Genomic DNA, 13,880 nt, shown 5'->3' on the forward strand with positions numbered 1-13,880 from the left:
TCAGATTACTGACTGGACTCTTCTGGATTTGAGTTTCTCTCCTGAGCAGAAGTTTTATATCTTTGATCAAATCAGTAAATCAGTGCAGAGTTTAAAAACAACATCATGTGTGACGACATAAATTAAATCTGCACTCAGAGTTTTCAGTTTTACTTCAGAGCAGAAATAAGTTTTACTCCGTCTCCTGCAGGTCACTATAAACTGTGAAATGTTCCTTTAACTTCACAGTAAACCATCCGAACTGTTTGATTGATTTATTTTATTTTGCTTCTTATTTTTTTTAAATCTCATCAAAACAACTTGATCACCGGACCAACGTATTGATTACACCCTGCTGGTTGTTGACACTGATCCTCCAATCAGCTCGTGTCTGCGTCCCCAAATGATGCAGCTGCGGTGTGCGCATGCGCCGAGTCCGTCACGACTCTGCCGCCGCTGCAGGTGTGAACATGGCGATGAAGGCGCTCCGAGGGATGATGAACGGGGCGATGAGCGAGCTGTCGTCCGCCGTCAGCGGCAGCAGGCCGCCGGCCGCCGCTCCGACCGCCGCCGCCTCCCGGGAACACGTGATGGCCGTGAAGAGGGACTATATCTCCCAGCCGCGCCTCAGTGAGTCCCGGTGTGTGTGTGTGTGTGTGTGTGTGTGTGTGTGTGTGTGTGTGTGTGTGTGTGTGGGTGTGTGCAGCATGACTGCGTGTGTGTGTGTGTGTGTGTGTGTGTGTGGGCTGCATGACTGTGTATGTGTATGTGTGTGTGTGTGCTGCATGACTGTGTGTGTGTGTGTGCTGTATGTGTGTGTGTGTGCTGTATGTGTGTGTATGTGTGTGTGTGCTGCATGACTGTGTGTGTGTGTGTGTGTGTGTGGGTGTGTGTGTGTGTGTGTGTGTGTCTGCCTCCCTGTGATGAGATGAAGCTCGTTACCTTGACGATGATGAGTCTGGTACCTGTTCAGTTTCTGATGGATCAGATATTCAGATTATTCAAACTGCACAACCAGAGAAATGATTTAAAGGAACAGTTCACTAAAAACACTCCAGTCATCATCTCACACAGTCGCAGCATTCTGCCACACAGCTGAGGGAGCTCCAGAAAATAACAATAAAAATCCTCCAGAACTCCGTTAAAACTTTGCTGAATAAAGTTTCATCACTTCCTGTTGAACCTGAAGATGTTCAGACGTCACTGACAGGCTGAAGAACACTTGAAAACTCGAGTGTTCTCAGGCAGGTTCTGCTCGTCAGGAGCGTCTCCTCCAGGATCTCTAATGATCTCCAGATGTTGATGTCACGACCACAGAAACATCAGATGTCTCCATCAGCTCACCTGTGATCACAGTCAGAGAACACAAACTGATCTCAGGTCAGATTTAACCCTTTACTAACAGGAAGTCTTCATGGAGCTGCTGAGCTGACAGAGTTAGTCGACTTCACACTGAGGATATTTTTTAGTGCTCCAGATTTCTCGTCCCGACGTCTCATGTAAAATATTTGATTTTGTGAATGTGAAGACGTCTGCAGAAAGTCCAAACATCGTGTCAGAACCGTCTGGGTTTGTTACCACAGCTCGGCGTCTCATCAGAAACCGTCTGAACGTGTTTTTGAAAATGTCGTGACATTTTGTTTAAATAACTCTTTTTTTGTGGGGAAGATGTTCCTGACGTCTCCTCAGAATTATCTGCTGCTGTCACCACAAACACAAGCAGCAACGTGTTCTGACATTCTGTCTTTGAACGAGTCAGAACTCGCTGCTCGTACTGTCGGTTCTGGTTCATCCTCACATCGAGTCGTCAGCGGCCCGTTCAGCCTGCAGAAGTCTGTGATAACGTTTCTGTTCACATCAAATATATTCTGCTCTGTTTCATTAATGAACCCGTCAGTCAGTCGTCTGGACCTCCAGGGTTCTGCTGACTGTGTCTGAGCTCCGGGTCCGTTCAGGTTTCTGTCTGCTGTCATCACTTCCTGTTTCTGCCTCCTCAGCCTATAAAACCGTGTCTGGAGTCAACGGCCCGCTGGTGATTCTGGACCAGGTGAAGGTGAGAACCACCGCAGATCAGCTGTCGGACCTCAGACTGACAGAACCCGACCTCAGAGTGACAGAACCCGACCTCAGACTGACAGAACCCGACCTCAGACTTCACACTTTAACATTTCTGCACGCCTCTCGTCTCTGACCCGTCTCTGACCCGTCTCTGACCCGTCCTCTGCTTCTCAACAGTTCCCCAGGTATGCAGAGATCGTCCACCTCACGCTGCCTGATGGTACCAAGAGGAGCGGGCAGGTTCTGGAGGTCACGGGCTCCAAAGCGGTGGTTCAGGTACAGTCCTCTGTGGTGCCCTGAGGAGGAAACACCGATCGATCAATCACGATACTGATCGACAGATGAGTCGACACTGATCAGAGCTGCGGCCCGGTACTGATCATGATGTACTGACCCGCTCCATTCTGCCCCCTGCAGGTGTTTGAGGGAACATCAGGCATCGACGCCAAGAAGACGAGCTGTGAGTTTACGGGAGACATCTTACGGACGCCCGTCTCAGAGGACATGCTGGGTACGACACACTGACACACTCAGCCAGGTGAAAACTCAGGTGACCTCATCTCACCTGCTGGAGTCTGACACGCCATGTGTGACCTGTTCTCTGGAACAAAGAGCATCATCAGGACTGATTGTTTCCAACATACGATACGATAAGACCTCAGCTCGGTCTCTTCTGATTATAGTTGAACTTCCCAATAAGATAAATAGAAAATGAAATGAAATAAATAAGAAACACACACAATAATAAATTGAGAAGATGTGTACAAATTATTTAACTCCACAAACCAACAAGACTCAAGTTCACAGACAAAACTAGAGACTATTAGACCAGATCTGACGTGTGTGTGTGTGTGTGTGTGTGTGTGTGTGTGTGTGTGTGTGTGTGTGTGTGTGTGTGTGTGTGTGTGTGTGTGTGTGTGTGTGTGTGTGTGTGTGCAGGTCGTGTGTTTAATGGTTCTGGTAAACCCATCGACAGAGGACCAGCAGTCCTGGCTGAAGACTTCCTGGACATCATGGGTACGTTGAAGTTTATCAGCTGTCAGGTGGAAGCGAAGCTGCTGGACAGTAACTAAGAACATCTACTCGTCCAGTGTAACTACATTTCTTTAAAAACAAACTGTTTGCCTTCGTCTCAAAGGATTTCCTGTTCTGAAAAAAAGAACAACGACGGTGCCTTTTAATTATCTGTTTGAAAACAGATGTTCTCCATTTAATTTTGTGTCTTACTGACAGAAATCCACTCAGCTTGTAAATCAGCGTACAGAAGAAACATCACTCAGGATCGGATCTAGAAAACAAGTGGAAATGACCGATTAGTCAAAAAATAAAATAAAAGTAAGAATCTGAAAGTATAAAATATTTAAGTGTAATCACAAGATGCACAAAGTGAAAAAATCCATGCAAAAAATTAAATACAAGAATGTATGAAAATAAACAGAAACAGACTCTATGAATCAACATTAAAGAGGAAATTCATTTATTTTTGAAAAACCTGGAAAACGGTTGAACAGTTTGGAAACTGAGAGAAAAGGCAGAACGTCCTGGAAACACCTGAAACTTTATGAAACTCCTGAGAGCGACACAACACAGTGTGGTGTCGCTGTCAGCAGCTCTGTGGTTTCTGGTGTTCAGGCAGCCGTAGAAACTCGCTGCAGGTCACAAGAGGAAAAATTCTCGGGGCTGAAAATTCATTAATTAAGGAACATATTGGTTCATATTGGTGTAATCAGACACTGAAAACGATCTCTGAAAGAACCCTGATCAGTCGAGAGAGTTTCCACTGTCAGGGCCAGTTTAACTGAATGATCTGGCCCCGCCCCCACACTGTGATGTCACAGGAAAGACTCAGGAGTGACGTGTCGCTCACCTGTGTGACGAGTGTGTTGGTGCTGCAGGTCAGCCTATAAACCCTCAGTGTCGGATCTACCCCGAGGAGATGATCCAGACCGGGATATCAGCCATCGACGGCATGAACAGCATCGCCCGAGGGCAGAAAATACCCATCTTCTCTGCTGCAGGGCTGCCACACAACGAGGTGCACACACACACACACACACACACACACACACACACACACACACACACACACACCAGATTTTGGCAGATTTCAAAATAAAAGCCGCTGAGGTTTGCCGTCCTTGTTTTCCTTTGGCTCGTCAGATCGCAGCTCAGATCTGTCGGCAGGCCGGTCTGGTGAAGAAGTCGAAGGACGTGATGGACTACAGCGAGGACAACTTCGCCATCGTGTTCGCAGCCATGGGGGTGAGAACTGGAGCTCACTACACTCTCCATGTTTCAGGAGTTTTAAGACCACATGAGAAATCAGACTTTGGTCTTGTGTTAATGTCTGAACCAGCTGGTAACGAGTGGACAGAAGTGACGGTGACTTCAGGACAGTCAGACACAGTTAGAGACTAGAAACAGAACTAAAGAGAGACGAAGTCTGTTCCACCACGTCTCTAACTTCACTGTTCAGCCTGAGACACTGGAAGCAGAGTCAGCTGGTTAATCATACTGAGAAACACGACTGATGGAGCTGAGCGACTCTGGAGAACCTGACTGGACCGCTGTCACAATAAAACAACAAGCAGGATGTGGAGACGTTCTGTTTGTTTCCTCTCCCACGCATCACAAATGCCAGCAGCTCTGAGCGGACACGTCGCCTCACTGTGCTCTTTGTTCAGGTGACTTTTAAATCACGATGTGACGATGGTGATGAAGTTCGGTTCTGTCAGGACAGTGTTGGGTTCACTGCTCGTTTCACTGCAGACATCACTTACAGTCTGCAGCTTGCAGGATGAAGAGCTCTTTAAAACAAACCCATTTTAAAAACTATCATCATGTTTCTCTTCCTCACCAGGTGAACATGGAGACGGCCCGGTTCTTCAAGTCTGACTTTGAGGAGAACGGTTCCATGGACAACGTGTGCTTGTTCCTGAACCTGGCCAACGACCCCACGTATGTTCGACCCGTCCAGTCAGCTCATAAACCCTTCAAAGAGTTTAGATACTGAGTGATTAACAGTGACTCTGACGTGTTTACACTGGAGGATATGAAGTGCTGAGCTGTATAGAAACAGGCAGAAGAGGTTAAACTTCCTGTTTCGTTGCAGCATCGAGCGAATCATCACGCCTCGTTTGGCTCTGACATCAGCGGAGTATCTGGCCTATCAGTGCGAGAAGCACGTGCTCGTCATCCTCACTGATATGAGCTCCTACGCGGAGGCTCTCCGAGAGGTCAGCCGTCGTTTCACCACATTTACTCTGAGATGACTTCTGAAATTGGAAATAAATTGTGCGTTTGCTCCTCCAGGTGTCGGCAGCCAGAGAGGAGGTGCCGGGCCGCCGCGGTTTCCCTGGTTACATGTACACCGACCTGGCGACCATCTACGAGAGGGCGGGCCGAGTGGAGGGACGTAACGGCTCCATCACTCAGATCCCCATCCTCACCATGCCCAACGACGGTACGCACACACTCGCTCAACCAGCAGCTGATTGATGCTCATGACGGCGGCGGCGTTGTTGTGACGGCGTGTTCTCGTCTCTCTCAGACATCACGCATCCTATTCCTGACCTGACGGGTTACATCACCGAGGGACAAATCTACGTGGACAGACAGCTGCACAACAGACAGGTGAAGCAGCAGCAGCAGCAGCAGCAGCAGCAGCAGCAGCAGCAGCAGCAGCAGCAGCGTGGATGTGTGTTTGAAAGGAAACTCTCGCTAAAAAGCAACCGAGGGTCATAATTACGATGAAAGAGACACTGTGACATTTCATTGTAATGATGCTTTTACATGAAGGTTTGACTCAGATACATTCACAAAAAAAGCCTTGGTTGCATTTTGGAGAGTTTGACTGTAACATGCTGAAGGTGTCGACTGTGAACGCTTCACACCTCAGACATGTTGGTCTCAGCTGGACCCGACCTGGTTCTGTAGGTACTGACACCAGCTGTTGTTTTAGGACCCAAAGGTTTCCTGGTGTGAAGGATTACAGCGCCTGTAATAATGAGTTGAAATGTAAATAACTGTAGCGCTTCGCTGACGTTCGTTTGATTTATAATCCAACACGACACGCGACCGCTCTGCTTTGTTGCGACTCTCAGAAGCTTCTCGTGGACATTAAATCCCCGTCTAATTAATGAGTGAGTGTGAGCAGCTGACTGTGTTGTGCTGATGCAGTGTTTCCTTCCTGCTGATGGCTGATCGTCTCGTCCTCCTGTGGTTCAGATTTATCCTCCGATCAACGTGCTGCCGTCTCTCTCTCGTCTGATGAAGTCTGCCATCGGCGAGGGGATGACCCGCAGAGACCACTCTGATGTGTCCAACCAGCTCGTGAGTTCACTTCCTGTTTCATACTGCACGTGCTCGCCATCAGCATCCAACCCTGAGTGTGTGTGTGTGTGTGTGTGTGTGTGTGTGTGTGTGTGTGTGTGTGTGTGTGTGTGTGTGTGTGTGTGTGTAGTACGCCTGTTACGCCATCGGGAAGGACGTCCAGGCCATGAAGGCGGTGGTGGGGGAGGAGGCGCTGACGGCTGATGACCTGCTGTATCTGGAGTTCCTGACCAAGTTTGAGAAAAACTTCATCTCCCAAGGTGCAGTGGGGCACGGCCCGTCACTCAGTTATACGTAGCACTGACAAGGACGTCATGTTCTTTTTGTGGGTTGGTTTGTCGGCAGGATTACAGAAAAACTGCTGAATAGATTTCCAGTGAACTCGGCTGTTCGACGGGTCTCATTAGGTGGCTGCGATCTGTGAGTACAAGAGGGAACTGTTGGGCCTTGGCGGAGGTAGGCGCTCTACTGAGTGCCACTTTAGTGGTTAGTCAAACTGGTGATTGTCCAAAATCGAAGATGCAACTGTTCACATTCAAGGACTGAAGATGAAAAAGAGAAAAACAATAAAGTGTTAACAGTTCAGACTGTGATGTATCTGAGTACATCTACTCACAGTCTCCTGAAGTATAATGAGTATAAAACATGTTATTATCATCGACTGAGCTGCGTTCAGAGACATAGTTTTGAAGTGTCAGATTTCGTTGTTAGATATGATTTGATATGATGAGTTATAGATCTCTGTGATCTGTTACTGATCCCTGACGTGTCTGTGTGTCCAGGTGCCTACGAGAACAGAAGCGTGTTCGAGACTCTGGACATCGGATGGCAGCTGATGAGGATCTTCCCCAAAGAGATGCTGAAGAGGATCCCTCAGAGCACCTTGGCCGAGTTTTACCCCCGAGAAGCCAAACATTAAGCACACGCGCTCCATCTGTGTCTCTGCCAGCCGCCTCCATGTGTCCCAGCTCACTGTGTACATACAGTAAAGTGTTGTGCCGTCACATTATGATGTGATGCTGTCACCGTCCTGACACTCGTGACATTCATGTGGCCTTGAATGAAATCGCACTAATCCTGCTCAAACAGCCAGAAACACGGAGGGGAAGATATCAGACGTACGCAGAGGTTTGTGTTTACAGTGTGAGTGTAGAGATGAAGAGGAGGGAGGATGTGTGTGTGTGTGTGTGTGACGGTGATGATGGTGTGATGACAGTGTGATGATTGTGTCCTGCCTCTAATTACCAAAGGAAACGACACGCAGACAGCCAAAAAGCTTCAAAGCATTTTTAAAGTCACAGCGAACGACCAGGAAATAATTCATTCATTCCTCCGTTTGCACTCGAGGTGAAAATGAGTCATGTTGAAGGAAAAAAGGTCGACAGTTTTTGAAACGTTCTGATTTTATTTCTGGTGTTTCGTCTCTAAACCTCCACAAAACAACAAACTGTCATTTTTACACTTCGTTTTTTTAAATATACTAAAAAGAAACGAGAGCTCGGTTCACATCTGGCATCAACATCCATCCTGAGTGACCCGATCGCAGGAGGACGGTTCTGAGTTCAGGTGTGAACGGACCCAAAGACACGCTGAGCTGACGAGCTTCCACGTGTGATCGGATCGCTCAGAGCGGATGTTAAAAACCAAATGTGAACATCTTCACCGTGTCCCAGCTTCAGGCGAGTGTCTGATGTTGGACTCTTTCTGTCCACTCTGGATCTGTTAAGCCTTCAGCTGGAGGTCCGATCGTAGACGGAACCACAGAAGCTCTCGGTGGTTGAGTTTGTTGTTCCTGTTCAGCACCAGTGACGGGAGGAAAGCCTGTTGGGACCCGGTGTTGAATGTTACCTGTGGACGGAGCCAGGGAAGCTGTTTAGTCTTTATGCTAAGCTAAGCTAAGCTAATCAGTTGCTAACTCCAGCTACCATCTTGAATATTAAGATTGATTCCTGAATACTGTGGAGCATATTTCCCAAAATGGCAAACTTTTCCTTCACCATGTTGAGTTTCTGAGTTCTGAGGACGATTTTATGAGCAAAGAAGAAGAAAAACTATCTAACCAACATTCTTTTGTAAACAACTGTGATCTCTCGTATAATCAGTTCAGATAATTTGTTATAAGAAAGAAAAAGCACTCAACACTTTTTCTCTCCGTCTTGTGAGCAGCAGTGAGAACAGGTGTAGTGAGGTCAGAGTGATGTCACAGCGTCCTGGAGGTCCTTCAGGGGACGTTTCGTTGCCCTTTAATATTGTTTTCTATCAGAAGTTATTCTTATAAATATGAAGAATCAGTCTGCAGGAGCTCCAGCCGCTGTGAGTCTGAACACGCTGAAGTCTCACCTGAGTGAACTTTAAGCGTTTGGTGACGGACGTGTGTGCTCATTAAAATGTTTTCTTTTGGCGGGTCACCGAACGCCTCCTGTCCTTGTTACGCAGCGTACGTCTGTGACGGACTGTCGTGTAACGCCTCGAGCTACACGGCCGTTTTCAGAGGAAAGTGATTTTTGCACTTGACACTTAAAGGGAAGCCATGTTGTGTGTAACGATGGAGAGAGGAGATGAGACTGTACGGGAGTGAAACGTGTCTGTGCAGTTTGAACGTCTCGTCCTTCCTTTAATGTTCGATGTCGTCGTGGTTTCTTTAGATTATGATTCTTGATTCTGGTGCATGAAGCATGAAGTGATGATGTTGTTTCATGTCTCCATGTTTCTCTACATGACGTGTTTCAGTTTGCACAGTGCGTATCGACTGGATATATTAATCTGCTTGCATGCGTTGACGTTGAATGTTTTACTGTTTGGTGCCTCAAATATCATGAAATAAAAGCTGCTGTCTCATCACTTCTGACACTTGTATGTTTTAATTGATTGATTGGTAGCCTTACATTTATATTGTGTTTTATTTTTTGTCTTTGACATTTGGTGTATTAGATGTATAGATACAAACATTACATACATATACACATTTCTGAATAATCTGGCGGTCAGAACATTGTTACTTTTCATTTTTTCAAATACAATCGGACAAATACAACAATTAAACCAGATTCTTAGTTTTTAATTGGTCCGATCATAAAGACCTTTTATCAACAGACACTAAATCAGAGTGATGTGACTCAGATTCAGTAACTGCAGTGATTTATGCTCAGTAAGCATGTAGACATAATGAATAATGTTCCAGCAGTGCGATCAGATGTCTCAGATTCTGGCCGTGATGCTGCAGTTCTGCAGGTGACCACACAGAGGTGCTGTTGGCCCGTCTGAGTTTCATCACCTCTCTGTCATCCAATAATACGTTTCCTTCAGTCGTCATGACTCCAGGCTTTTTCCCCAAAAACAGCAGCAGGTCACACACTGAGGTTCAGAGATGTCTGATGGGGACCGGAGGGTTTTATTCAGAGGAGCTTTGTGACGGATGAAAGCAACACTGCGGCTGGAACCCAAACACCGGTCCGGACCGTGTGTCCGACTGAGCCTGAGCCTCAGAGACTCTGAGGTAAAACTGCATCTCCACTGTTTGATTTGTGATTTCTGCTGCAGCCGAGCCTCAGCTGAGGAGAACCGACTTAAAGAGAACAGCTTAGTCTTAACACAGTAGAGAACTGTGCTGATTCTGTGTAGAGAACCGGTCAGAACCAGCTCTGAAGGTATCAGACAGAAAAAATACACAAAGCAGCAAAAAGTTGTGGTGCTGCAGTGAAATGACTCAGACTGGAGCGGCGCTGTGTGACACCTCCATGTCAGTAAACCTGAAACCACCGGAGGATTGGATTTGAGACTTTGGGTCTCCTAAACCTCACCGGGTCGAGACAGCCAGAGACCGAGTCAAGTCCAGAACCACTGGACTGTTCCACCAGATGTCAGGACAAACCGGACCATCCATATGAATTCGGATCAGCTGTATGAAGTGACTGTAACAGGATCAGTGCTGGTTCTGACCCCCTGCAGCACTTTACCCTGCTCTCCATCTTCATATCCCACTATGAACAGACCTGTCTGTCCTCCTGTCTGTCCACCTGTCTGTCCACCTGTCTGTCCTCCTGTCTGTCCACCTGTCTGTCCACCTGTCTGTCCTCCTGTCTGTCCTCCTGTCTGTCCACCTGTCTGTCCACCTGTCTGTCCTCCTGTCTGTCCACCTGTCTTTTCTCCTGTCTGTCCTCCTGTCTGTCCACCTGTCTTTTCTCCTGTCTGTCCTCCTGTCTGTCCTCCTGTCTGTCCACCTGTCTGTCCTCCTGTCTGTCCTCCTGTCTGTCCTCTTGTCTGTCCTCCTGTCTGTCTGTGTCCACTGGGAGTTGCATGTAAATCAGTTCTGCAGCCGAGGAGCTCACAGACCTGCTGGGTGGCATTTTAAGAGGGCGAGTGTTTCCTCGCTGAGGTCAGCCAAGTCTGACCGCACACACAGACACACACAAACACACACAGACACACACAGACACACACAAACACACACAGACACAGACACACACACACACACACACATACACATGTTGGAGTACTGAACTTTAAAGATCCAGCGGGTTAAATGATCACCTGTATTGATAATTAAAAGAATTCTCCTCTCCTCTCCTCTCCTCTCCTCTCCTTTCCTCTCCTCTCGTCTCCTCTCCTCTCGTCTCCTCTCTCCTCTCCTCTCCTCTCGTCTCCTCTCTCCTCTCCTCTCTCCTCTCCTCTCCTCTCCTCTCCTCTCCTCTCCTCTCCTCTCCTCTCTCCTCTCCTCTCCGCTCCTCTCCTCTCCTCTCGTCTCCTCTCTCCTCTCCTCTCCTCTCCTCTCCTCTCCTCTCCTCTCCTCTCTCCTCCTGTTGACATGAATGTGATTGGACGACTGTGAGTCTGTGATGTTGATGGATGGTGGCAGGTTTGTGGCGTCTCTGTGCTGCTTTGACTGCTCCCAGTGACTGGTCCTGTGTGTGTGTGTGTGTGTGTGTGTGTGTGTGTGTGTGTGTGTGTGTGTGTGTGTGGACAGACTCTGCAGGTATCTGTCTGTCTGTCTGTCTGTCTGTCTGTCTGTCTGTCTGTCTGTCTGTGTTGAAAGTTTCAGGCGTCTCAAACTTTCATGTTTCTCATCTTTGACTCTTGGAGAACATTAATATTGACTTCTGTTCAGCGACTCTCAGCTACAGACGTCAGCAACCCAAAAAGTCAGAACCAGCCGGACTTTCAACCAAATCATCCGACACCAGGTCAGAATCTGTCTTTAATTATGTGCTATGTACAACATTATACAACACAGGGGTTCAGAATGACATGAAGGTCTATAAACTCCTTCGTGCTACACAAATGCTACAAATATATATACACACACACACACACACACACACACACACACACACACACACACACACACACACACACACACACACAATATATCTTCTATGGAGCCAAAATGGAGAATTTTCTGGTTAACTGAACTTTTGAACCAAACAAAATTAATATAATGAAAACAAATGTGACTCTCAGGAGCCGACGGGGTTTAAAACATGTCTGACATGTAAGTTCTGATGGTGTGTGTGTGTGTGTGTGTGTGTGTGTGTGTGTGATAACAGCGTCCTCTGGTTGTTTCCTCTGTGAGCCTGGTCGGCGGCTCTGTGCAGCCGGTTCTACCCCGGGCATTTTTTATTCTTGTTTATTCCTGCGTGTGTTCATGTCGGCGTGCAGGTCGGAAACAGACAACATACATGAACGTAGTTTTCTGTGTGCACTCAAATCCATTTTCTGCAAAACAGAACCGAGGAGCCTTTTAATTGGACTCAAACCGCGACCATCTCATCCATTCTATAATTCAGTATCACTCGTAATTATCTGTGGCATTATCATTCCAAGAGAGCGGTGTGTATGTGTGTGTGTGTGTGTGTGTGTGTGTGTGTGTGTGAGTGTGAGTGTGTGTGTGTATGTGTGTGTGTGTGTGTCAATAAGCGGTCTAAAGGGTAGATCAACACACGCTTCCTGCACAGGACTGGAATTATTCATGAGCTGTCACAGTGTATCCTCAACCGCACAACACACAAATAATTGAAATAATGATGTTAAAATACTCACGCATGCAGACTCACACACACACACACACACACACACACACTGGAGCAGTAAGCAGGCTCATTCTGCGGTCAGAATAATTGCAGTTGAATATAAAACTACTCCAGTAAACTGACATGTTAAAGGTCCAGTGTGCAGGATTCAGGAGGTTCTGATCGGATATGTGATGAAATATTCATGACGATGTTTTTAATCAGCGTTTAATCACCTGGAAATAAGAAATATTGAGTCTTTTAAATCTCCAGACGTTCTCTTCAAGGAGTCCTCCACGTTTCTACAGTAGCCCAGGAGGGACAAACCAAACAGTCATGATAAACACGAGTGGAACCTCCAGTCCAGTGTAGAGCAGAGTGAGACCGCAGTGGACCGGGCCATCGTGACAGAATGAGGCTGCAAGCGGGTCGTTCCTGCCAGCTAATCAGAAATGTGTGTATGAGAGTAAAGTTATATTTCTGCTCCTCTCAGCAGTTAATTTAGAGAGTTACAGTACGTTACAGTGGATTCTGGCCCGTCTGTGGTTGGTTCTGGCAGGCGAGCGTGGAGATAAATCCAGTTTTTAATCCCAAAAATCTAAAATTCAGACTCTCCGGCTGTCTCGTCCCGAGCTCGTCGGCTCCAGCAGCTGTCCGCCAGCGAACGCCAACAGAGTCTCTCCTTAATCCAAAACACTGACGTCTGTCCGTCCACACGTCAGAAACATCATGAGTCCAATATACAAATTACAATTCTCCTACACAAACAACACAACAACACAGACAACGAGGCCAAGAGATGCAGCAGGCAGACACGACCACGAGTGAGTTATATCGAGAACAGTTCTCCAGGTATCAGAGAGAGAAAGATTCATGGCTTTACAGTAGAATGTTTTAATCATCAGAACTGGAACTGAATAAATTATTATGCAGATGAGAGCCAGCGGTGGTCGTCTGGCCTCAGGCAACAAAATGTCCAGAGTCGACCCTGAACGCAGCACGAGGTCCAAGCGGACGTGGTGCACAGAGTCAGCACCGGACTCATTATGGATTCATGGTTCTGGGTGTTGCTGCCTGCACAGGAGGACCAGGTCACGCAGGTCACTGAGGCCGGGTCACATCAGTCCTGCAGAGGATTCAATCAGCGTCGTGTTGTTCTTTAAAACTTGTGATGAACACAAAGAATCTTCCGGTTCGACAGCAGAACTTCCCGGACGAGAACATGACATGAAGATCGGATGTGACGGGTTCCCTGGAGAACTTCCTCGCTGCATGACGAGCGCTCCGATGTATTTTTACTCCTGTCAGACTCAACATGATTCACACGGACGCGGTTTCTCTCTTTGACCTCATTCTGCTGCCTGGATGTAAAGAACAGGATTACACACGAGAGATCGTTTGAAACCAGCGAGGAGCAATAATGTGTCCGCGTCATCCACTGGACCCAAACACATCACGTACATCTAATATATATGTGACTGTAATTTTGAGCTTCATGAATATAAA

At 47.2% G+C, this 13,880-nt stretch overlaps 1 protein-coding gene across 1 annotated transcript; it reads left to right on the forward strand.

Annotated features, from left to right (window-relative positions):
- The first annotated feature begins 381 nt into the window (after positions 1-381).
- On the forward strand, positions 382-9,212 carry atp6v1b2 (ATPase H+ transporting V1 subunit B2). The gene is made up of 14 exons (XM_037118267.1): positions 382-609; positions 1,977-2,032; positions 2,215-2,313; positions 2,455-2,548; positions 2,977-3,054; positions 3,933-4,072; positions 4,198-4,299; positions 4,898-4,995; positions 5,150-5,273; positions 5,350-5,500; positions 5,588-5,670; positions 6,265-6,369; positions 6,500-6,629; positions 7,152-9,212. Exons 1-14 carry the CDS (start codon positions 405-407, stop codon positions 7,286-7,288), a joined length of 1,602 nt encoding a protein of 533 aa, XP_036974162.1. The 5' UTR covers positions 382-404; the 3' UTR covers positions 7,289-9,212.
- The last annotated feature ends 4,668 nt before the right edge of the window (positions 9,213-13,880 follow it).

This window comes from Acanthopagrus latus, chromosome 12 (assembly GCF_904848185.1).
Source record: "Acanthopagrus latus isolate v.2019 chromosome 12, fAcaLat1.1, whole genome shotgun sequence".
Taxonomy (NCBI): domain Eukaryota; kingdom Metazoa; phylum Chordata; class Actinopteri; order Spariformes; family Sparidae; genus Acanthopagrus; species Acanthopagrus latus.

Excerpts from the sequence above, each read along its gene's own strand:
- atp6v1b2 (XM_037118267.1), top strand. The coding sequence starts at position 405 with ATGCGCCGAGTCCGTCACGACTCTGCCGCCGCTGCAGGTGTGAACATG. Across the intron at positions 610-1,976 it reads TATCTCCCAGCCGCGCCTCA|CCTATAAAACCGTGTCTGGA; the intron begins GTGAGTCCCGGT and ends CTGCCTCCTCAG. Across the intron at positions 5,274-5,349 it reads ACGCGGAGGCTCTCCGAGAG|GTGTCGGCAGCCAGAGAGGA; the intron begins GTCAGCCGTCGT and ends TTGCTCCTCCAG.